Below are 26366 nucleotides of genomic sequence, written 5' to 3'. Positions count from 1 at the left end.
CCTCCAGTTACAAAGGACCAGATCTGCTTTATCAGGTTCATTTCTCCTAAGATGCTTGCCTTGCAGAGCACTGCACACACTGATCACTTCCCCGTGTTAATACCCCTTTTGGCATTCACCAAGGAGTGATTACACTTAGTCCTGGGACTCTCTTTAAACCACACATCAGGAGCTGCCGTGAGGCAGCTAGGCATCCATGTTTCAGGTCCTGAAAACAGGAAATACTGAGCCAATCCCCATGTAGAAACTATAACAAGTACAGAAAGGTAGTTAATTATTGCATTTTGTATTATGGGAAACATATATCCTAACCCCCAATGTCTAGTTACTCGGCACCTTATCCAAGGTTTACTTTTCTAGGAAGACACTCAATATTGACGTAAATTAAAGCCCTATGTTTCAAATCTTCCACGAAGTAAACCCAAAAATGACAATAATGCCAGAAAAGAAGACAGTGGACAGCATTTTCCAAAAGAGCTGCCTCTGGCAAGATCGTTGTCCAGGTTTCTTGCATCGGACTTGCTTTATATCTTTCACTAGTGTGCTGTTGCTTCTACGTTTTTCTTGTGAGATCGCCAACAATGAGATACTTTTAGCAAAGTGACAATAAAAGAACAATTTATTGATAAGATTAGTGCAAAGGAGGAAACTGCACATAGCCATGCATGTAGTACTGTGCCTTCAAAGAACGTACCATGTCAGGTCGTTTTCAAAATTAAACTTGTTATGAAAATCACTACATTTTTTTTTTTTTTTTAGTGAATAGGACTTTGAGGATTTTCTAGTGATACCTCCCCGTTTGACAGGCAATGAAACCAAAACTTGGGGGAGTCAAGTTCGTTCAGACCCACAGAACAGTGCAGTGTAGGTGGCCTTGCTTCTGGTTCTGGTTCTTGCCGTTATCAGTATGACTTGGGGCAAGTCACATAATCTCTGAACCTCATTTTACTCAAATGGAAAATGGGTATGCTCATTCCCACGGAACAGACTTATAAATTCGTAGTTATTCACCCAGGAGTTGACTCTGGAAATCAGATCTCTCTGGCTTCATATGTTGGGACCCCTCTGTTTGACTGCACCAGCCTCCTCTTTCCAAGCACTCCCAAGCCCCAATCTGTTCTTGTCCACTGTAGTACCTGAACACATCCGTAAACACATCATCTAGAGCTCTCACCAAATTCAACTCTCAGAAGAAAACGAGCCACGAGGGAAAATAAACTTGAGACGGAAAAAGCACTGTCTGAGAATTCTGAAACTAGGACTGACTTGAAATCAGTTGGTTAACCTTTTCATATAGAGATGAAGGAACTGAGGCCCAGGGAAGTTGAGCACTTGGCCAGAGTTGAAAACCTTTTAAATGGCAGGGCTCGGACTATCCTAAACCTATCACCTCTGAACTCATGGCCAATACTTTTACAAGGCTCTCCTCTGACCCAACGTAGTTTAGCTCTGAGCAAACTCTTTCTGGTTCTCCAGGCACAGCTCTTCAATATGTTGCAGAAAAGAGCAATTGTCTAGATTTACGGCGGACACGGAGTGAATGATTCTGGGCTATTTGCTCTAGAAGCAGACCCTCATCTGCGCCTATCTGTTTCTAAAAATGGGGTCAGGGGCAGACTCACACAGAGTAACCTATATGGAAGCTACTGAAACTTTGTGAGCAGGGCTTCTGTTCATAAGGTCCAGAAATGAAATCCTCCTTGGAGAGGAGGTCACAGGCAAATTCACTTATCCACAGCAGAGATCAGAATAAATCTGGAAGTACGTAGTTCATCTGGGCAAAGGCCGGGGAGGGGGGGGGGGTCTTCCTTGAGACCAAGAAGCCCAGGGCAGAGCAACCAAATGGCTGAAGAAAGAGCAGTGACTTTGGTTTTCTTACAAAAAGGGAAATTTGGCCAGAGCTCCCGGGTACAGACCAACTCTGCTTCCCCATGTGCAAAACAGTCTCCGATCTCCTATATATTTCCCCTGCAGGACTGGAGCGGGCTGCTAGCCACTCAATGTGTCTACCTCTGCCGTTGACCATCCTGCACAGCACAGAGGCTCTTCACACTGGATTCTCCCAAACGGCCAGACAAGCTCATGTGTCCTCCACAGCACTGGGATTGCTATGCATCGGAGTAGAGGGAAAGCATGTGCTTTGGAGTCCAACAGACCTCCATTCAAAACTCTGCTCATCTCGCTGGCTGAACGATGTTGGACAAGTTACCTCTCTTCTTTGAGCAATGAAACTGGAATAAATAATGCCTGCCTCCCTGGGCTCTTGGACAATTAAAGGAAACAACACGCAATGCTAGATCAGGGCCTGACATATAGTAGATGTTGGATAAATGTCAACTTCCTTCTTTGTCTTCATTACCAATGGAGGGCTTGTCTAACAAAAAGCTTGAGCCATTGTGGGGTGACCTCCAAGTTTCTCTCCCAACTAGCTGTTTATGGACTAAATGTTTGTGTACTCCCCACATTCATATGTTGAATCTCTCACTCCCCATGGGATAGTATTAGGAGGTAGGGACTTGGGAAACATCGCGTTTAGATGAGGTCATAAGGGTGGGATGGGATTAGCGTCCTCCTAAGAAGAAGAAATGCCAGCATTTACTGACACTCCCCACCCTTACCCCACCAAGCACAAAGAAGAGGTCAGGTGAGCGCACAGCAAAATGGCAGTTGTCTGTAAGACAGGAAAAGGGTCCTCGCCGAGAACCAAATCTTCCGACCAAGGTCCTTGACCTTGTACTTTCAAGTCTCCAGAACTGTGAGAAATGAAGGTCTGCTATTTAAGCCACTGGGTCTGTGGTATTTTCTGATGTCACTGTAAAGGGATGAAGATACCAGCCTTGCTGTGTTCCAGGTGAGGAGCTGGCGGAGCAAGGCACACAAAGCTCGCCTGAGGAATCCAAGGCAAGAACCAGATTCAGAGACAAGAGCAGGGTTATTTTTCCGCCTCTTGGAATATGCAGCCATGTGCTCTGGTGTTCTGGCTCTGCCCCCTTCATCTGGCCACAATACCATGTGGTATTACAACTTCTGAATGTTAAGAAACCTTATATTTCCTCAAGTATCAGTACTTAATTTTTCGTTCCACACATAAAACTCTGTGAGTGGAAAGGCTGCTGGCCCCCTTGTCAGAGGTAATTTCTCAAGGCTCTGCATGGGATTTAACGGGAGCCATATGGTTAAGTCCGTCAACCCTCCCAGAAAGCATCCCCCTGAAGGGCCCTCGTAAATGTTCTCAGGGCTGTGAAAGATCCAGCAACTTTCTAACAATAAAGCAATGTTCGCAGCCACGATACTCAGCAAAACACAAAGCAGGAAGTAATGGCTTCTATTCTGAATTACTCAAAGGGGTCTTCAAGGTGTCCTGGCAAAGGGCCGTGGGCCAGGGACACCCTGGGACCTGCTGGTCTGCTGCCTCCAGCAGGAAGAAGGCTGACCTGGATGTCACTAGCATCAGCCTGGGGTGGGCAGTGACGGTCTTACTCATGCTCAGTTTGGCTTGTGAAGTTAAAGAAAACTCTGGATAGTGGTTTTACACACCTATGCATTTACAGAGCAAGCACACTCCCAAATTGTCAGCTGCTTTATTTATCTTAAGTCCTCTTTAAATGTTGCTTTTCTGTGGCAGCGCCATTAGCCAACCTCTCTCCCTTAATTTCTGAGCGACAGCGACACAAAAATCCTCAAATCAATTACCATTCCCATCCCAATGAACACCTCAAACAGCAACACCAACTTATACAACGAAGCCGCATGACTCTGGTAGAAAAGGTAGCATGCTTTTAACACCAACACGCTCCGAGGCAGAACAAGCTTTATTACCATGGCTACCGGTCACGTCAAGGACCAAGTATTAGCCACACCTAATACTCTGTATAATACATAGTGTCAGAGATTGCAAACAGAAAAGAAGTGCGCAAAGGGCAAGAGGAGGTACAATTTATGACGCGTACTGGCTTCTCTTTATTTTTACATAAAACAAGGTTTGCTTCTACGGCATCTTATATCAATTTCTGGCTAAGTATCAGGCCTAAACTGTCCAACCACAACCCCATGCAAATAGGGTTTAGGACCAAATTGCTAACATAGTTACACATCACACGGACACTGATGTGCCAGGATTCAAAGTAGTACAAAACGAAGGAGGAATTTCATACATTAATGGCTTCAAATATGCATGCGGTTGACCATATTTTCACGGTTCCTGACATCTTAACCAGAATGTTCCCCAACGAGCCAGATATCTTCTGTTCAAGACACGAGCTTTCGTAGGAACATTTGTGTATCTTGATGTTAGGCACAGAACACTTCTATGTCGTAAACTATGACCATCAAGTACTTATTTTTTTTTTCAACGTTTATTTATTTTTGGGACAGAGAGAGACAGAGCCTGAACGGGGGAGGGGCAGAGAGAGAGGGAGACACAGAATCGGAAACAGGCTCCGGGCTCTGAGCCATCAGCCCAGAGCCCGACGCAGGGCTCGAACTCCCGGACCGCGAGATCGTGACCTGAGCTGAAGTCAGACACTTAACCGACTGTGCCACCCAGGCGCCCCTTGTACTTTTCACCAATCGTCTAACAAGCTCACGTGTTTGCCCAAACCCCTACAGGGGATTCAATCTGTAGAACATGTTGAATGAAAACGGAATACAGGAAGAAAACGGGTGGAGTAGAGTGGCAGTGTCGCCCACGACCTATCAGAATCCTGTACTGAGGTCCATTGGTGGAGAATGCCACATTCCATACCACCTTCACTACTCTCCTGAAGAATCACCGGGCATGAATTCCCTGCTCACGCTTACACCATAAAGAGAACTAGACTCCTTCAGGAAAGCTGGGATCTATTAAGATTATAGCCACCTCCTCAATTGCTTACCGGCTCCTACAAAAGTATCTCATGCAAAGAGAGACAGAGAGAGACAAAGACAGAGTAAGAGACAGAGAAAGGGAATTTACATGACCACTACATGCTCATCTACCATTTTTCCCAGGTTCTGCTGACTTAATCCTGAATTAATGAGCCTGTTACATGATATCTAATAAAAACGACTGCAGCAGAGATACTGCTTGGAATCTGCCACATATTTGCTCCAAGGCTGAATCGATTTCATCTATATTTAACACATGCTTGTTTTCTGTCTCACTTGTCTCCCCCACAGCCCATGGCTCAACTCTTTTTTTTTCCCCCCATCTGGAAAACTTATCTCCTAAAATGCTACCATCAATCAGCCAAAGACACTCTTCCTGAGAGAGCGTCTGCCAGTCTGACTAAGCACAAGTAGTCACTAGTTTGGGGATGCCTCCCACACTCTCTAGCACCGTGTGTTTTTCTAGCTTGCCTAACCGCACGAGTACAATTTGGGATATTTATACTTACCTCCAGTTTCTACTGGGATAACAGCGTTACTTTGACAGAACTGGGCATAGGGCATGGTGGGGGGGGGGTGATATGGGATGGCACAGAAGTTGCCCGTGTCGCTTATCTACCTACTTATAAATTTATTTCTTTGGATTTTTGCATTTCCACCCACTTTGGTCTAGATTGGCTCAGTGCCTGCTCAAAAAGTATGAACATCCGATGCTTACAAAGACGCATATGCTTTGCCCCTCAAAATCTTCCCTGGACTACCGTGCTGTTCCCATTTCCAACTCCTTCATTGTCAATATCACCCCTAATATATTCGAGCCTTTATGCTTAAATACAGCATGAAAGAAGGTGCAGAAAAGAAAGCAAAAGTAAGGTTGGCAGCAGAAGCCAAGCACCGGGAGAAGGGAAGGAAAAAGAGGGGGCAGGAGACAGGCGGCCCCCTCCCTCTCCCACAAAGTTCCAGTCGTGAACACACCCACTGGCCGCAGCAAAAAAGCACTGTGCGTGGGCACAGGTGGGTCCCAGCCTCCCTGCCTGGATGCAGCTTAAGCGCTGAGCCTGAATGAAGACTTTCATTGCTGTTTGCTGTTTTTGTTGGCCAGTAGCCATGGCAAACATTTGCAGGTGGCTTGGCCAGATTTTGACACTTAAATATTTGAGGTTGTGATAAAAATCAGAATATTACTACAATATGGTTCTGTGCAGTCTCAAGAAAAAAAAAACTATCTGCAATTTCAAATGCTCATTTAAAGACACAGTCTCCAGAGGGAACTCATGTTTTAAAATAAGTACTCATTTCCTCTTTGCTGCGAGAAATAAAAGAGTCAACCATCCCCAAATGTTACCACCTAGAGTTTCATTCTGAATCCACTGGTGAGATGGGTTGGGTTGTTCCTTGCTGAGCCCCCACGGCCATCCGGGCAAGGTTTTAGATGGGTCACATGGAGAAAATGGAAATGACAGGATGTGTGGGTTGGAATCAACATGGTAAGCACGACAGGGAAGGATCTGAAGAAAAGGAACAGCCTCCCTCAAGCCTGGCAATGAGACAGAGTCCTAAAAGTGACAATTATCTCCTAGAACGCACCAGGAGAGACATGCAGGAGTAAATGAGAAGACGGAGTGGGCTGGGAGGTCGCATGTACCAGAGGAACACTCCCACCCACCCAGGCACAGTGACACAGCCTAGAAATGTCACCCAACTGTACAGCCCTGGGCCAGCCGGGTAAATTATTGACAGTCAACACGCATCTTAGAATTCAGTGCTAACCCTTAAAAGATTGTTTCACAGAAACCAGCATTGTACTAACAATGCCCGAATGCTAAGGGCCTCCAAGAGGGTAGCTGGGGTGGGGGCGAGGGGGGAGGCAGAACTCCAGGGGGGAAGGAATGTTATAAAACTGCTAGTAAACTCTAACACATTTTATGTTTTTTCCCCTTGAAAGAAAAATAAAATAATTATGATTAGCTGGCCTAACTGTGAATTGTCTGCCCAAAGCCAAACCACTAGAGTGAAGGAGTGCCTTGAGATTTAGATGCTGTCTTTAAAGAACCCACTCCACCCTCATAGTATATTATAGGTTCTTGCTTTAGATGGTGGCAATATTTGCTCCCACGGTCATTTGAAAAGAAAAGAAATATTTAACAGGGCTACTAGCTAATTTAGCATTGGCTTCTTCCAACAAAGTCAAGCATTCAAATGGCCAGATTAATATTCTTTTTTTTTAAATGGGAGACCAAATGTACCCATGGCAAGTTCACGAAACCATCACTGCCCACAGCTCTCATTTGTTAAGATGGGTCTTCACAAATCACAACCCATCTGATAGGCTGAGAAATGTGGGAGACAAGGCACCCCTTCTAAAGCATTCTAAGGAGGAATAAGCTGATGTTGTTCCCCATGCTCACTCTTGATCTGAAATTCCTACAAACATGAAAAACAAAGGGGAAAGCGCCTGGGTGGCTCAGTCCGTGGAGCATGTGACTCTGGATCTGGGGTTTTAAGTTGGAGCCCACATTGGGTGTAGAGACTACTTAAAAATAAAGTCTTTGAGAGGCTGGTAAAAACTGAGAAGAAACTAAGGGTTGATGGGGGGTTGGGAGGGAGGGGAAAGTGGGTGATGGACATTGAGGAGGGCACCCGTCGGGATGAGCACTGGGTGTTGTATGGAAACCAACTTGACAATAAATTTCATATTAAAAAAACAATTTAAAAAATAAAATCTTTTAAAAAACAAAGGGGGCAAGACACATTGGCACATTGCAGGTCTGCTTTGGGTTGTTGTTGTTGTTGTTGTTGTTGTTGTTGTTGTTGTTTTAAATCACCATAGCCAATATTCAGCTGAATATTCACACTGAATTCTGATGCACATACCAAATACAGCAAGCTCCCTATCCTATTTTAAACAGAGGATTGTGGGAACATACAGCAAGCAGTTCTCAGCTTTCAACAATATAAATTTATCAGAGCTCTTTGGCTTAAGTTACTACTTTTTCTTCCCAGGAACTTGACTACTCTTAAATATTCTATTTCCTCTTCACTCTACTCCTGCGAGGGTGGAAAGAAGACACATAACCATCATCCTGAAGATAAGGAAGCAGGCCAGAGATTCTGTTATTTCTGAGAAGCTCGCGGGTAATGCCCAGGCTGCTGGTCCTCAGACCACACTCCAAGTAGGCAGGGGATAGCACTGTCATATGAAACTCAGAAGTGAAAACTCTTTCCAACCCATAAACAGAGTGTCTGGGATTCTGACGAAACCGACCTTTCTACCAACTTCTCTCAATACCGCAGTACTGTCTTTTTTACATAAGCCAGGGGGAAAGGGCTTGCTGTTTTTGCTTTTTCTACTCCAGGAATGAGCCTGGGCCAACACAGAGGAAGGGGAGAACTAATAAAGAGGTATTAACAAGGAAAAGAAGCAAAGAAGAATAATCAGAGGGACGCAAGACTGGAAATACATGGAAGACACAGGGGCTGGGCTCAGCAGATCCTAGGAAAAAAGGGACACACTCTGTTGGGGAGGAAGGTGGGCTGGTGAAACCTCCCTCTACCATCCTCAAGCATTTGTCCTGAAAGTATGCTCTGCTCCCCGTCACACCCAAGGGGTTTTCTCCCGTCATCTTGAAGTTCACAACTCTTGTCTGAAGAAACGATGACACTGAATGCCTTGCTTTGCCCCGCAAAGTCCAGGATCAAAAGTGTCCACCAAATGGGGACTCCCCACCCTTCTCCCATTAAAAGCATCACTCTAAGGGCCAGGTGGTACCACACCAGCCAGGAACACCAACTTCTGTCTCACCCGATCTGAGCACCAGAAACAAGGAAAAAGTCCAGAACATTCTCTGAGCTCCAGCCAGGACCCAGAGACAACCGAGGAAGTCTCCTTACCCGATCTGGCGGTTGGTGGAAGGTGCCTGTGTGATGACAGAGCTGGACTGGGGCGACGGCATGGCTTGCTGAATCACAACGCTGGTGTCATGGTTGGGCATCCGGGTGCTGCCAAGCTGGTGAGCTCCGGGCCCCGCCATGGCCCCACCAACTGTGTTATGCATCGAGATATTCTGCCCAGAGAAGACAGAGGGGAAGGTCAGAAGAAGTCAATGTTTTATGCTACTCTCAAGCTCTCAGAGGACAAAATTGGGAATCTGGTCATGTCAACTAAATAAAGAGTTATGGCTTCTGACAAGCCATGGGTCCATCCATCTTGTTATAACTTACAGCTATGAGCAGATGAGAAACAACTATTTACCCTAAGAGTAACACACATAAGAAAACACCCTGAAATTTACTAATCACTCTGCCGCCTTCCTGATGTAAGGTGTCTATCAGGGACATTTGATGCATGTCTTCTCTGACTTGGTGTCATATATACTGTGTTTGAAGATAATTTCCATGGTGAGTGCACGATACTATGATTTAGTGAAGAGCTGTTCAGCATCCTGCTTTGAATGACATGCACACTAGGTTATTGTTTCTTTTTCAGTCCCATGAGAGTGGCCAACCACCTACTCCCCCCCCCCCCAGGAAACTACTACCTTTCCCAATCATAATCTAGGTACTCATGACCCAAGCTCAACAACCTGGAGAGTGAGGACAGATGACTGGCATAGATGACAGGGTGTCTGGAATCCAATTCCAAGAGCCAAAGTTGCAACTTTTGGCTGTATTTCCATAAAATCTCTAACGATTTTTATGGAATAACGGAATATAGAACAATGATTGCTTGTTCATTTACTTTTTCACTGTCTTGTCCTCTAGAATGAAGAACATTTGTGTTCATAACTCTCTCTCATGGTACTTGGAACATTGTAGGCACTCAGGTAAACATACATTGCATGAATAAACCAGTGAAGGCAAAATGTGACATCTGAGTCACTTAAGGGAACTAACAGCCTGTGCTTATTTCTGATGACTTGAATGAAGGTTTCCTTGTTTAAAATTCAAAAGTAAGGTAACACACGCAAGGTAAAGCTGTCTTAAAAGACAGTTCTTCTTAAAAAAAGAAAGTCACTGGGACAAACAAAAGAGGATTCACACTGGAACAGAAGTCTTAACAATGTGGTGGAGCCAAAAGGTGAGAAATTCAGAGTCTAGAAAAGAAAGGGAAAGTGCAGGGTAAAGCCAAGTAAGTAAGTGGGTCTCTGTAAACAGCTAGGCACAGCTCTTCAGCTTAGAAGGGTAGTGAAATTCGAGAGGTCAGCTGGACAATGGGTTGAGGATGGCAGAAAAGAAATGGAGTGTCACTAGCAATTTACTGGAGGGAAAATATATATCTGTCTGCGCTTTGGGGTTAGCAAAGAAAAAAATAAATGTTACCCAGGAGAACCAGAAGTGGTTCTTTGAAGTTCTTCTGCAAAGAACAGGATTTCCTGCACTACGTGTTAAATGATGGTGATAACATATATGGTATTTGGGGTGGTTGTGTCCATCACGTTGCACCTTTCCCAGATTTCTGATTTCTAAATCCTGACCACACAGTTTGTCAGGAGTCCAGATGGAAACTGGGCACCTGGCTTAGACTGTGAGCCGACTGTGTTATCGCGGGATCCCAAAGGCATGAACAGTCGTCTATACACACACGCGGTCCAAAGGCTCCTCTTTTACACTGGAAGGTTTTTCTGACATGGAAAAATATTGTGGTTGGTTAAAGCAAGATGAAAGGAAATGGCGATTTGTGTTGGAGTAGCAGTGCAGGGGTATGCTTAAGTTCTTTTTATAGGGTCTAGAGACGTAGCGAATTGAGCTCAAATGATGATAAAATAAAATAACTGGGTTACTTCTTTAAAAAGTGAACCTTAACAAACATACTTCCCTGGGTCTTAATGAGGTCTTGAGGAAGTCAACAATTAAAAATATTTTTTTCCTCCATTGTTGGGATCCTCAGAGAGACTCCCAAGTTTTTGTCTTGCTCACAGTCACCTACTTTGCCAATAATAGATCTGAGGCACCGAAAGATTTCTGGCTCTTTTTAGAATTATTTTCTGTAGCGCTGTACTATCAAAAATTATGAATAGAGCTGCACAGTCTAAAATTTAAAATAACAATCTTTCAATTGACAAAGAAGAATATAAAATGTATGAACCTTCCTTGGGTTACCCGCGGCACTATTCTTCTATCACCCCCCTATGCAGTCCCCAAGTACTGCAGAGTCAACCTACGCATCTTTGATCTGTTTCTATCCTTCTATCTCTCCTCCTGCCAACCTACACCCAACCACCTCCATTTCCTTTCCTGGACTAGAAAGTGGTCTCCTAACTGGTCTGTCACTTACTTTGCCTTCCCTTTCTCCTTTTGCCCATATATGGTCACAGTGATTTTTTTTTAAGTTTGTTTGTTTGTTTTGAGAGAGAGAGAGAGAAAGCAAGCGCATGAGTGCACAAGTGGAAGGAGGGGCAGAGAGAGCGGAGAGAAAGAATTCCAAGCAAGCCTATGCTGTGAGCACGGAGGCAGACTAGGGGAGGGTACGCACAATATGGCCCTAGAGATCTTCCAAACTGTGAGATCATGACCTGAGCTGAAATCAAGAGTCAGAGGCTTAACCAACTGAGCCACCCAGGCACCTGGCATGGTGATCTTTTCAAAAAGCAAAAGTGATCACGGCCCACAATTCTCCCCCCCCACCAACTGCACTGCCCCACCTCCAGCCACTACCCCCACAAGCTTCTTAGATGGCTTCCATGGTTCAGAAGACATTGACAGCACTCTTTGTGTCATCTCCAAAGCCTGTAGGAGACCCTTCCTACCTCTCAGTTCATCTCACACTACTCTCACTCTTGCTTTGTGTTCTTCACTCCACCTTATTGGCATGTTCCTGTCCTCATACTGCCCATGCTCCCTTTCAGCACAGGGCCTTGGGAATATGTTTTTTTCTGCTACCTGTGCCCTTCCCCTGATTCCACCTTCAAATCTCAGATTAAGCATCACGCGAGGAAGATTTCCCTGACCTCTCCAGTGATGGGCACCTTCTCCCTCTTCTTTGCAGTACTTTTTACAAGCTCACAATTGTTTTGATTATTTGACTAACATGTTTCTTCCTTAAGGCCATAAGCGCAATGTGAGAAGAGACTAAATTTGACTTTACTCCCCATTGACTCTGTTGCCTAGATCAGCGCCTGCATATAATAAGTGCTCAATAAACACTGAATGAGTGAGTAAACTATAAAATGATATTCCTAAAATATTCAGTATGAGGAAGTCTTTTATTCCCTGGCCAGTTTTTGAGAGTGCTAACTTTTTGTCCATCTACCGGGATCTCAGAACATGCTTATGGTATTAGAGCTTTAGATATTAAGGTATTTGTTCAATTATGGGCTAGAGAAAGAGAAAAGACCAGTGTTAAGATGAAAGCTACAAACATGGGACATACACAAGAAGGAAAGCCTTTGAGAAAATATTAAATGAGCCCTTGGAAGAAGATGCCAAAAGGCGAGCTCTGAATCTTTGAGCACTTTGGCTCAAAGTATGGCAACAACCATTCTTCACCTCTACCATGAAAACCAGGAAAAACTGATCTGTGCTGCAGCACAAAGAAAATGATTTCTTCAGAGGGAAGCATGTTAAGTGAAAGAAAGAACTACTTCTTTAATGAGAATCATTAAGAATAATTTTAAGGGACACCCGGGTGACTCAGTCGGTTGAGCGTCCAACTTCAGCTCAGGTCATGATCTCATGGTTCCTTGAGTTTGAGCTCCACATCAGGCTCCTTGCTGTCAGTGTGAAGCCTGCTTTGGATCCTCTGTACTCCTCTCTCTCTGCCCCTCCCCTGCTCTCTCTGTCTCTCTCTCTCTCTCTCTGTCTCTCTCTCTCTCTCTCTGTCTCTCTCTCTCTCTCAAAAAAAAAAAAAGAAAAGAAAAGAAAAAGGAAGGAAGGAAGGAAGGAAGGAAGGAAGGAAGGAAGGAAGGAAGGAAATAAGAGAAAGAAAGAAAGAAAGAAAGAAAGAAAGAAAGAAAGAAAGAAAGAAAGAAAGAAAGAAAAGAAAGAAAGAAAAGAAAGAAAGAAAGAATTTTAAAAACTATCCAGGAATATACCTCACACCTTCTCCCACCAACATTTAAGACATCTCTTTGTCTCTGTGACCCCAACCAGAGATGGAAAAGGCTCCTAAGTGTTATATTCTAATTCTTCAATAATCTCTTTTCTCCACCACACGTGAAATCTGCAAATTCTCCACACTCCTTCCCCCAGACCGAGGGAGTAATTTCAAAACATTTTGGAAAAATAAACAATTAGGCAAACATTATCATTTCACATTAAGAGAAGATCTTTTTTTTTTTTCCTTTAAGCATTACGTAGTAACTCAAACATGAAATTATTTTCTGAGTTCACATTTTCCCAATTATGGGTTCAAAACCTGTCTTCATTGATAAAAGAATGGCATTTTACCTCTGGGTAAGTTAAATATCCAATTTCAAAAACACGAGTGACTACATCTTGCTGAGTTACTTTTGCTAGTATAGGCGCATAGATTTGGAACTGGTACAATAGTGTCATCAAGCCAGTGGATGGATGTCAATACGCATGGAACAATCAGAGGTGTTCCTCGAGGCTCAGCCTTTGGCCTTTTCTTGTTCCGCATTTGTACCAACAGCTTGGATGAAGATGTAAAAATTGCGCCTGTCAAATCTGCAGTTGACACAGTGTTGGGAGGCAGAGCTTATGTTCTGGGTAGTAGAATCGGGTTTTACTTGAGCCAACTGTGTGATCTGGCCTCCAAAAATGCTAACATAAATCTAGGTTGCTGTAGAAGAAGTGCGATGTCCAGCTCAAGGGAAGTAATTACTCCACTGTAGAGCGCGCTGAACTGACCACATTTGGCCACCACATTTTAAGGGGGAAATTGACAAATAGGAGGGAATGAAAGCAATGAAGGCATCCAAAATGCATCACAGGAAGAACTGTAGAGGAATCAGGGAATATTTAGTCTGAAGAAGAAAAGATTTAGAGGGTCATGCTAACTGCCTTCAAATATTTGTGGGATTAGATACAGTCTATATTACTCCAGAGGGCATAATTTCAAAAAAATGGGCTCATGTTGATAAAAGCCAATGGTGACTACAATTTGAGTTCTTATTTTGAGACAACCACTATGCTAGATGCTTTATAAACTGCATCTCTAACCTTCACAATGGCATTACAGGGTCAGCGTTATTAGCCTCGTTTTAAAACAATAAAAAGAGTAAAATTCCTACCATTACTAATACTATGCCAATTCTCTTCTAGTCATCCACACTCTTTCTGGACTGATGCTCTAAAAATACAAATTTGATCTTTTGTCCAAAGACTAAATGAGCTGCCTTGTCATGTACTGAGCTTTCTGGCATTGGAGTTAAGCCAGTACAGACTAGTGGCCCCCTGTCAAGGATGTCACCAAGAGGATTTCTGCATCAGGAGGGAGAAAGTGCTGCATGACCTCTAAGGTCTCTTCTATTGCTAAGATTCCCTCACTTACGATACATGGTTCATACTTCGGCCCAATGCTTCCAAATGATTAGTAATCTGTGATAACATTGGAAATACACTGGCTTAGGAGTTAGGAGGTCTATTCTAGTCCAGGCTCTCTACCCCTCCTTGCAGCCATGTAACCTGGATAAATCATCCAACCCCCCTCAGCTCCATAGCCCCACTGCTAAAAGCAGGGGGTTGGACTACCTGGTTTCCATAATTATTTCTGGCTCTGATACTCCACAAGTCTCTTTGTATGTTACATTTTATGAGACATTAAATATCCAAACACACTTTTTAGATTCTGATTCATGGGCCTACAAACATTGATTTTTTTTTTCTCCATAACCATAAGCTTTTGGAGATGAGTCTCCTAAAAATCATAGCTTTATGCCAGACCCAAGGGATCATGATTCAAGAAACGGATCCAACACAAAGTAAAATTTCTCAAACTTCAAAGATGAAAATTTCGCAGACAAATTATTTTCACCTAAATCGCTCACTCTGGGGTTCCAATTTCTCCACATGTTCCTTTGACTTCTTCTTCCCTTCATATCCTTCAATATACCTTGCTCTCCATTCAGTGTTGTTCTGAGACAGAAAGGGTGTGAATGGAATGAGAATCAGGGCATAATGAGTCTTGATTGCATACTCAGTGAGTTTGAGGTAGAGTGGTAATTGTCTTTCTGCATGCATGGACTTGGAATACAATATGCAAAAAAAACAATGCAATGTATATGAATATATGTCCATGTTCTTATAAATACCTATAATTTCAGGGCGTGGTCATGAAGGATGAAGGGCAGTGGACCACAGATGAAAGTAAAAGTTGGAGCATACAGGGAGAAGGTTGTTGATTCCCATAAGGTCCCAAAATGCTATCTTCAAATCTATATTCTGTCCAACTGCCAAGGTGTGGAGACTTTATGGGTTTCTCTATAAAGAGCCAGGGTCATCCCGACACGCGTTTACAAGTCAAGTTGTGCAATCTTGGAATTGTCTGCATCTTAATGAGGCCCGGGCAGTTATGAAGACTTTCAGAACTTCCCCGATGTAAACATCCATGAATTGCATCCAAAAGATGTCTGAGACATTCACAGGATAACACAAGTTCTAACCTTGTGTTAGCAGAGACTAAGCTCTCTGGAGGTTTAGGAAGGATTCTAGAAGGTCCTAGCTCCTTCTTTCTGATGCTCTCAGGAGCTGAAATACCACAGTGAGTATTTTGAATTCTACTAAGAGAGTAGGCTGCTCCATGACAGAGGGGACAGTGAAGTATTAGAGGGGACATAGTGGGGTTGGGAAGGACACCAGGGGCCATGCCAGCTGCCTCTCTCTCCATAACATTCTCCTTAGTGTAGCCACACTGTGAAAGATGAACATCTCAGGCAACTTTGCATCAGGGAAAGGGAGAGGAAAGCACAGAGCCCTGTGAAAATTCCAGCTTTGACATGCACATTTAAATTCTGCTTTTTCAGAGTATGCTACTTATCCCAGAAGACTTCTAAGGGGAACAAAAACATGAGCACTGGAATATAGGGCTCAAGTTCAGATCAGCTCAATAGCACCTGGGCATGTTAAGTTCTCTGAGCCATACCTTCCTCATCTTTAAAATAGAGATAATCATCTAATGAACAGGGTTGCAGGGAGCCCCACATGAGAGGACGGATGTTCCAGCACAGTGCTGACAGCATACGTGTACTTCTTCGCTTTTAGTATAGTTCCGAACGTGAGGCTCAGAGAGTAGTGGTTCATTCTGGGTGGCTACTCCCCATGGCTGATTTTAATAGAAATATTACTAATAATAGCTAGCACTTATACAGCATTACCATATGGCAGAAAACTCATTTAGTCCTTATTAGTCTATGAGGCACACAGGATTATTAATCCTCGTTTTACAGAGGAGGAAACTGAAGCACAGAGAGGTTAAGTAACTTGCTCCAAGTCATCCGACTGATAAGTGAAGGAGCTCAGACCCAAGCCCTTTGGCTTCAGAGTCCAGATTCTTACCTACTAAGCCATACTGCCTCTACAGTCTTGCTGTAAAAATATTTTCTAGCGGAAAATGACACGGCAAAAAATAAAGTGTACCTGCTATCCTTTCTAGGGACATTAAAAGAAATGGTTAATTGATGCTGGTATGAGATCCTGAGAATTACAATATATCTGTCTTACCACTAACTTGGGGCAATGTCATCACCACCATTTTCATACCTAGAAAAGACTGGGATACACCAATAATTCATTTCTAAGTTGTTGACTCGTGACCCTTGTCTTAATGTCATATGGCCTGCACAGGTCTTTTGAGACTGCTTTACAAGGAACAGGGCAGATTAAGATTAGGGAGGAAAGCTGTACTTCAAAAACTGTTGAACGATACTCCTACCAAACTACCAAAACAACCAACCAACCGTCACTCACTCATTCTCTGATGAAGTTCAGCTTCCTCAATAGTTCCACGAGTTAAGCAAAAGGCTGAGAAAGAGGTAATTTCTGTGATGTTTGGATCAAGTTCAATTTCCAAGGCAACTTCCCTTACAGCGGGTAGAAGAGCAGCTCACACATGGATATGACCCTCAGTGGCCTTTAGCACACTCACCCGTTCCCAGGAAGTGGAAGGCCTGGCCCGAGTGAGGTTCTAGACTTGAGTCTGCAAGATACGGACCAGCAAGATCCATCTGACTGGACTGTGCTCTCCTCCAACTCCAGACCTCTGTCATCCTTTCTAATACTGGGTTTAGACAAAAGAGCCCTGAACCATCCCTGTAAGCATTTTATAGCTATTCATTTAATACCGTAGTAAAATGCTCAAGACAATAAATGTCTTCTCAGGTGCCACCCTCGACTGTGAGAAACAGTTTTCAGGTGTCTCTCAAAGATCCTGCTCCTTCCTGTTCAGATTCTCTCAGTGCCGTGGAGTGTCTGTGTCTCTGCTCTCACCTCCTGCTTTAGTGTCTCGGTTAATTCCGCTAAATATAATCATATGGGTTGAAAGGAAGGAAGTGATGCCACTTCGTTCAGGTTACTAGAATTTTAGTTGAGCAAATCTCTGTGGTTGATGCATCCACAGATATCTTGGAAGTCAGAGACTCCTCTAATGCCCCTGAAAATGACATTGTACTCACTGCTCCCTGGTAAAGTTCCTCATTTCTCAGGAGTCTTCCCCAAGAAACCGTGGCACCAGCCTACTTGAACACTTCTGCCGGCCATACCTCTGACATATGACCTGAGCTTTTATCATTTCATTCCAATCAATCTTTTCCATAACATCTCCTGGCAACTCATCCTCTCTACCCTTTTCCCTCCCATTCACACACACAGACCTCAATGCTTCTTGACTATTCATTCCATTTCATGTCTCTTTTTCACCTTTGCACATGATATCTCCTCTTTGCGGTCAATCCGAGATCCAGCACCTTTCTCCTCTGTGGAGCCTTCTCCCACTGCTTCTGGCCCCATTAGTTGCTCCCTGTTTTGTGCTCTCATGGTACCTTTTCCATATTGCCATTAAAGAGCCTGGCTGATTTCCACAAGCACTTCCTCCAGCAAACTTGGACCAGGGAATACGCCAGGTTCACCTGAGAACAGCCAGTGTCTGCTCCTTGATATGCACCTTGCAGATGTGCAATAAATTCAACTTTTCAGTGAATACATGAATGGTGGTGATTTTCTGCAAGTCTATTGCTTCTCTTTGCTTTACTTTCCTCACTTGTTAAACAGGAACAACCATACCTGGTAAGGTTTTCATAAATATTTAGTTAAGTAATGCCAATGCAGAGCTTAGTACAATGTTGGGCGTATTAAATGCCCAACACTTTTTAGTAACCATTACTTTAATTATCATTACTGTTATCATTAACAATGGTAACGCCGCCTCTATACGCAATTAACCACTCTTTGGTCCTCCATTTTATCCCATAAATACCTCTTTCAAAGCTCTGATAACACATTGGTGTATTTGTTTATTTTTACGATCGGTCTTCCCCTTCTAGCTGTGAAGACTCTGACAACAGGAACGGTTACTGATTTCACGTGGCTGTCCCCAGGGCTTAAAACAATACCTGCCACATGGAGGTTTGCTGAATGAACGTGTAGGGAGTGCAACTACAGTGCTCCCAAAAAAGAAAAAAGAAAAAGAACCAACTTTCCCAGAAGACCTACAGTTCAGAGGCAATATGGAAATCTAAGGAGACAGAGGGATAAAAAACAAACGAATCTGAAAAACACCTTTACTCACACAGGCAATAGAAACAGAGACCCATCCTCTAGAGCTGATTAGGTGCTGGCCTAAAGGGTGAAGGGCTAGCCAATGGGTCTACACCTTCATGTGAGCGCCACCATTAAGCACATGATCTTGCTTGACTTATTAGTCTGTTGATTTTGCCTTCATACTGATTCCCACATCTGTCTTTTCTTTGCTATCCCACGAGCTCCAGTTTGATAACCTTCCACCCTGACCACGCTATGACTTCTTACTGTTCTCCTGGCTTTCAACCCTTCTGGTCCCTCCCAGGCCACTCCAGACGGCAGAGTCCAATTAATTGGTATGAATCAGCACTTTCCCAATGTCATACCTTAACTCTGAAACCTCCCAGGGCTCCCCAGTGCTTACACCGTGAAAGCCCACTCTTAGCCTTGCCTTCAAAGGCTCTTTCATCCAGCCCCATCTCTTACCCCTGTCCCCCGTGCCAGCCCTCCGCTCCGACCCCCCTTCTCTACTCACTACGCAACTCATGAGTTCAAATTCTCCCCTTCACACCTTTGCAGGTCCATTCCCCAGGCCTGGAATTTCCTCTCTGCTTAGCTAAATCCTATCCTCTAGGCAATAAATCTGTTGGTTGATAGATACAGTGTTTTTCTCTAGTACAAATGAGGACAGTGTTCCCTGGCTTCCTTTGAACTATGAAGTTAAGGTACAGAATGGCTTGAAAAGAGCTTTAGTAACATACGTATTATCCTGCCACCCTTGCTCTCCTCTCCTCTGACATCCCCTCGTTCTTGGAGAGACCGCTTTCCTCTGTTCAACCTCTGGTTTGTCTTAAATATCACCTTTTCTTTTTTTTTTTTTTTTTTAAAGGTATGACTGTTTATCAACATTTATTTATTTTTGGGACAGAGAGAGAGCATGAACGGGGGAGGGGCAGAGAGAGAGGGAGACACAGAATCGGAAACAGGCTCCAGGCTCCGAGCCATCAGCCCAGAGCCCGACGCGGGGCTCGAACTCCTGGACCGCGAGATCGTGACCTGGCTGAAGTCGGACGCTTAACCGACTGCGCCACCCAGGCGCCCCTTAAATATCACCTTTTCAATGTTACCTCTCTAACTAAAAAAAACCCTCCTACTATTTTCTACCTCAGTACCCCGAACCTTTCCTTTATAGCGTGTGTCATAAGGTGTGATTTTTATCATTATCATTTCCAGTTATATATTATCACTATCATTTTCTTATTATTTTATCATTATTATTTCCAGTTATATATACTTTTATCATTATTTTTTTATTTAAAAAAAATTTTTTTAATGTTTATTTATTTTTGACAGAGAGACAGAGCATGAGGGGGCGAGGGGCAGAGAGCGAGGGAGACACAGAATCCGAAGCAGGTTCCAGGCCCTGAGCTATCAGCACAGAGCCCGATGCGGGGCTCGAACTCACAGGCCGTGAGATCATGACCTGAGCCGGAGTCGGACGCTCAACCGACTGAGCCACCCAGGCATCCCTATACTTTTATCATTAGTATTTCCAGTTACCTATTATAAATTTCTGGAAGGGAAAGCGCCCATCTTATTTTCTCTTCTATTGCTAGTGCCCAGCTCAGTGCCGACACAGAACTAGACAACCAGTGACCGAATGGACAAATGAATTAGGATTTCTGAGGTGATGATATAATAAAGAGCAACCAATTTACAATCTCCTCTCATTGGGCACACGGTCGTCTTAAGCCTGAGATACAGAGAGATAACATTTGCTGACTTGAATCCTCATAAGTCATATCAACAGAGGCCAGACACAGCTTAACAGTCTCCTCAAATTGCCATGCGTTTGGTCAATTCAAATCACTGGTTGAAGTGAGGCAAGACAGGCCCCCCTAAGCAACTGGAAAACATACAGGAGAAGACAAAGTGAAATGATTACAAACAAGCAAGAAACTAGGGTCCTGGGGTGTATATGGGGAAGGGAAGCGAATGGCACTAATGGCATTGCCAGGCTCCCGCTTCTGTACAGCGTGGGGAAGAAAAGGTTCGCGACTATCCTGAAAGAGGCACTGAGCACACAGGGAAATGCTGAGGAGACACACTAAGAACCTGGTATGGCCACACCCGGGGCAAATGGCCCCTTCTAGAATTAACTAGGCGTATTTCCCTTCCTTCCTTACCAGAACGTGTGAAATTACCAAAAGCAAGGGTGCATATAAAACTACCACAAGGATGCTGATGGTCTGTTTCCTCAGCATTTCAAAGAGAATCAAATACTTATGCTGAATGACCAGAAATACCAATGTAGCGCTCTCTTCAGTGCTGCTCACGATCTACTCGAGTTCTGAGAAGAGACTTTGCCTTTCCCTCTCCCAAAGCCCCCCCTTCCTCGGCTCTTCTCTCCTGGCCAAAAGAGCTGGAGGGTAGGGCTGGCTGCTAAGATGAATCTGCTTGAAAACTCCCCTGCCTGGAGCATTGGTGGAGTATCTGCATTCCTGAATATCTGGCAACAGCCTCGCTCTTAACATGAAATAGAAATGTGATCTTCAGTGGGAAGGAAAATGTGCTACAAGATAGACTTCCTCCTCCGAAACAATAGAGAATAAGAGTGCCTGCCCTTCGTTTCACTTCTGGTGGAACCCGTCAGGTGGCTTGCCATGAATGGCCTTGCTTTGTAAATTGTTCAGTACCTTCACAAACGTAAGTTACTGCTATGCTGCAGTAGTGATCAATATTAATTCAGGGAAGTGGATGTTTTATTAGAAGACAAGTACCCTCCACCTGCCATTGCTACCAAGCAAACTGAATCACAGTGACTGGTGTTTGTTAAGTCTTTGACCAAAACCCAAATGATATAATGCAACACAGGAAATCAATGAGAGACTGAGTCTGTCTTATTTGATGAAATCCTAATAGAAAGAGATAACATTTTTACCTTGACCATACCAAATGAAATTCACTTGTTGTGTGCATCGGGGCATTGGCCACAACTGGATGCAACAGTCCTCAAAAGAAGCCTCTGGAAACCTTGTCTGAATATTGAGAGCGAATTTTCAAAAAACAATTTTTAACATTTATTTATTATTGAGAGACAGGGAGAGACAGAGCATGGGCATGGGAGGGGCAGAGAAAGGAGGAAACACACAATCCGAAGTAGGCTTCAGGCTCTGAGCTGTCAGCACAGAGCCTGACGTGGGGCTCGAACTCACAAACCGTGAGATCATGACCTGAGCCGAAGTCGGACGCTTAACCGACTGAGCCACCCAGGTGCCCCAAGAGCAAATTTTAAAATAAGAGTTCTCACCAGTCATTTGGGTTCTCTGGGTCCTTAGGAGTCCAGAGAAGTGAAATGGGGGTCAATGAGATAGACGGTTTCCATGTTTACAGCACATACAATGTACATTCCCAAGCCTACATTATACCACTTACTACCATTCTGACCTCATCACTTCCTACTACTCCTAACCTTACTCGCTCTGCTCTAGACACATACCGGCCTCCTCAATGTTCTGCAGACATACAATAGCCATGGCACTGGCTGCTCCCCCCTCCCCACCCCACCCCCCCGAAAACGTTCCTTCTCCTTCTCCTCACATCTCCTTCTGCCACCAATTCCGAATGTCTGCTCAAACGTTACCTCCCAATGAGCCTTATGTCTGAGGCTGGCCACTCTAAACTGACAACTCAACTTCCTTGAATCCACATTTCCCTTACTTAGTTCATCCTCTCCCATCATGACATCCATTCCTTCCTCACTTACTCCAATCCAAAAGCACCAAACTACTTCTGATCCCTATTCTTAAAACAATATGCAAGAAAAGGAAAAAAAAAAGACACAAAATCCAATGACTCTATTCTTTTTGAACCACTAGAAATCTCTCTTATCTCTTTCTCCGTGGATGCCATGTTTTGAAAATACTTCTTTAAAAGTCATGAATTCATGGGGCACCTGGGTGGCTCAGCCGGTTGAGCGTCTCGCTTCGGCTCAGGTCATGATCTCATGGTCTGTGAGTTCGAGCCCCACCTCGGGCTCTGTGCTGACAGCTCAGAGCCTGGAGCCTGCTTTGGATTGTCTCCCTCTCTCTCTGCTCCTCCCCCGCTCATGCGCGCGCTCTCTCTCTCTCTCTCCTTCAAAACTAAATAAAAACATTTAAAAAAAATTTTAAAAGTAATAAAATAAAAGTCATGAATTCATTTTTCTGTACCAGTCTTGAAGCCTTCACATTTCTTAATTTCTAAAATCTCATTTCACTCTATTGTGCCATCAGACACTACTGTTTCACAGCATTGATAAAATTCTAGGCCCAGAAAGAAACTGATGCTTTATTTTTTTATTTAAAACAATTTTTTTTAATGTTGTTTCATCTTTGAGAGAATGAGAGAGAGAGAGAGAGAAAGAGAGAGAGAGAGAGGGAGTGGGTAAGGGGCAGAGAGAGAGGGAGACACAGAATCTGAAGCAGGCTCCAGGCTCTGAGCTGTCAGCACAGAGCCAGACGCGGGGCTCAAACCCACGCACCGTGAGATCGTGACCTGAACTGAAGTCAGATGCCTAACCGACTGAGCCACCCAGGCGCCCCAAGAAACTGATGCTTTAGTTTTTCTGGGCAGGCTTGCTGCAGATAAATGTATAACTGCAATTAGAAAATTTGACTACTATATCACTTGGGATGCCAAAAGGAAACAGACAGCACACTGAAATTGTGTAACTTGAGGACTGATTAATCAAGAAACTATTTGCAAAGGTGTGGGCAGAGTGCAGGGAAGCCACAGCCACATTGCAGTACCCTGGGGCCAATAAGCGTTCCTAGGCCTATAGGAGTTGAGAGCAGGGAGAGGTTACCAGACCTCAGGAGAGAGACAGGTTAGCAGGAGACCAGGGAGGAGAGAGCTGTGTGGACAGGGCATCTGGCAGGACCTGGGACCTTTGGTCAAAGAAGACAACTAACTGAGGCAGCTGGGAGAATAGACACCCAGGTCCCCTTTTCTCCCTTTCTGGAACCTACTGTGGTAGTTCATGGCCACTGGCCCAAATCCAACAGGAAATCCACAGGTTAAAGGTCAGCCTTTCAGGGTAGACAGCAGGGTGGAATAGGGGGAAAATGGGCCCAGATGGACACTGAGAAAATATCTAGCACAAGTATGTTTGATTAAATTTATTTTACTTCACAAGCAATATACTTGCTTATTAGAGAAAATTTGTGAGGAAAAACAATACATGGGAAGGAACAAAATCACCCGTCATCCCAACATACAGAAAAAAAAAACTAATGGTTTACTATATCTCTCCAGATATTTTCTCTCTATATATGTATACACACCATGTACACACACGCGTGCGTGCACACACACACACACACACACACACACACACACACACACACACACTATGATATGCAAGAGATCCAAAAGATCAGAAACCCCACTAGGACGCAGTAACACAGTTTGCATTCCACCCCACCTACCATGACTAAAAAAAAAAAAAAGAAATGTTATCTGTATCTTTATTTCCTCTCTCTCTAATTTAAACCATATAAGGACAGGACTGTCACTAGCTGAACTGGCTCTGCATTTATCCGTGTGCTTAACAAATCATGATGGGGCTGATAAAAACAATACAAGGCAGAGTGAAGCCTGTCCCACAGTGCACCCAAGTAACCCAGCTCCACCCCACAAAGATGAGCTGGGGCAGGTACGGCTCCTCTGAACCCAGTTACACACCCTCAAAACAAGGTCTCACTTTTAGGCCACAGCTTCCAATGTGTCTACATTCCTCCTGGTGAAACAACTGAGCTTGGAAGAAGAACAACTTGCTATGTGGGAGTCACAGAGGGAAGAAATTGGCACCTGCTGTCTCCGTACCATAGGGCCATAACAGCGCCGAGTTCAATTCTCTTTTCCACCGAAGTTACTGCGTGGCAGGAAAGTGAGGACACGTAGAAGGTGCAGGTTTCTACTCTAGACAGTCAGAATTTATGGGTTGGCTGGCTAAATAGAAGCACTAATGCCAATGAAACGTCTATATCTAGATGACCTCTCCCAGCAACCTGTCACTCTTGTATTAGAACGCCAAATCTATGGGTCCCTGCTCTTTGACCACTTGGACATCCTGTGGATTTCCATCTTCATTTTCATCCTCTTGTGCTCTATTGACAACCTCAAGGTGGGACAAATCACTGATTATTTGATAGACTAAGAAATAATATTTCTAAATCTAAAATAAAGATGAGATTTCAGGAGAGTCAGGTACCCACGTAAGAACCACACCCACACTGCTGGAGCCTTTAGTAAGCCAGGCTTCATGTCATTCCCTTTGTGTTGATATGTCCTTAAGCTGATAATATATATGTGTGTTTATTTTTGCTCCCCAGATAAGTTTTTTTATTTCATTTTGAAGTTTATTTATTTATTTGGGGGAGTGGGGGAGCAGAGAGAGAGGGAGAGAAATAATCCCAAACAGGCTCCATGCTGTCCGCACACACAGCCCGACTCGGGGCTCAAACTCACGAACCGAGAGATCATGACCTGAGCCAAAATCAAGAGTCAGACGCTTAACCAACTGAGCCACCCAGGCGCCCCAGGTTTTTGTTTTTTAAATATCTGAATGTTGTCTGGTTACTTTTTAAAAAGTCTAACTGCAGATAGCCCATGTATAAAGAAATGTTTCTCAGATGTCTTTTCACACGTATATAGTTTAGTATCGCTTTATGAAATAGTTTCCAACTGCTATAGATGAAATTAAAGAAATTTAAATCTGCTCTTAAAAGCCAAATAGAATCTGAGAATGAAGAGCCATTTTAAAGGTTTGTAACCATTGGTAAAAGGCATGTTCAGGGCAAAAGATGAAACACAAAATAGTTGAATCTCTTATATTATCTTCACTTTGATTAAACATCTTTGCCCATAAGTTAGTTCTGCAATTACACATAATACTGACTTCTGTGGGTAGCTAATTAACTCTCCATTCCCTTTTTTTTTTTTAATTTTTTTTTCAACGTTTATTTATTTTTGGGACAGAGAGAGACAGAGCATGAACGGGGGAGGGGCAGAGAGAGAGGGAGACACAGAATCGGAAACAGGCTCCAGGCTCTGAGCCATCAGCCCAGAGCCCGACGCGGGGCTCGAACTCCCGGACCGCGAGATCGTGACCTGGCTGAAGTCGGACGCTTAACCGACTGCGCCACCCAGGCGCCCCTCTCCATTCCCTTTTTAAGAAACAATGCCAATGGGGCGCCTGGGTGGCTCAGTCAGTTGAGCATCCAACTTCAGCTCAAGTCATGATCTTGTGGTTCCTGAGTTCGAGCCCCACATCAGGCTCTGTGCTGACAGCTCAGAGCCTGGAGCCTGCTTTGGATTCTGTGTCTCTCACTCTGTCCCTCCTCCACTGTGCTGTCTCTCAAAATAAATAAATAAACATTTAAAAAGAAAGAGGAAATGACAATGTTTAGGCATAAATCTGATCTCCCTTCTGCTGCCATAGGAAAAATGAGTCCCCAAAGCCTCAGGGTCCTTATAGATGCCTTGTCTTATATTTTACCCCATTTATTCTTTTTTTAAAGCATTTTTAAAAGTTTATTCATTTATTTTGAGAGAGAGAGAGAGAGAGAGACAGACAGACAGTGATTGTGGGGGAGGGGCAGAGAGAGAGAATCCCAAGCAGGCTCAATGCTGCCAGCACGGAGCCCAATGTGGGGTTCGAACTCATGAACCGTGAGATCATGACCTGAGCAGAAGTTGGATGCTTAACAGACTGAGCCACCCAGGTGACTGATTCTAAAAGTCTGTCATGTCTCCACTCTTGATGAAGGTTGAGGCTCCATGTCTGAAGAAGGGCTGACAAGGTTAAAACAAACCTCTTTCCCCTT

The 26366-nt window shown here is 44.0% G+C and overlaps 1 protein-coding gene across 10 annotated transcripts in view; it reads right to left on the bottom strand.

Moving 5' to 3' along the window:
- CREB5 (cAMP responsive element binding protein 5) overlaps positions 1-26366 on the bottom strand; it is a 495995-nt gene that overhangs the window by 241331 nt on the left and 228298 nt on the right. For 9 of the 10 annotated variants that reach the window (XM_045052533.1, XM_045052534.1, XM_006929280.5 and 6 more), the window contains one exon: positions 8758-8930. In XM_045052533.1, coding sequence (XP_044908468.1) covers positions 8758-8930 — 173 coding nt within the window. Of the gene's footprint in view, positions 1-8757; positions 8931-21808; positions 21939-26366 lie in introns of those variants that run through there. The other variant, XM_019825630.3, reaches the window with a different exon arrangement.

Source organism: Felis catus, chromosome A2, assembly GCF_018350175.1.
Source record: "Felis catus isolate Fca126 chromosome A2, F.catus_Fca126_mat1.0, whole genome shotgun sequence".
Classification (NCBI taxonomy): Eukaryota; Metazoa; Chordata; class Mammalia; order Carnivora; family Felidae; genus Felis; species Felis catus.
The sequence above is the reverse complement of the archived record's forward strand: the minus strand, read 5'-3'. Positions and strand labels throughout refer to the sequence as shown.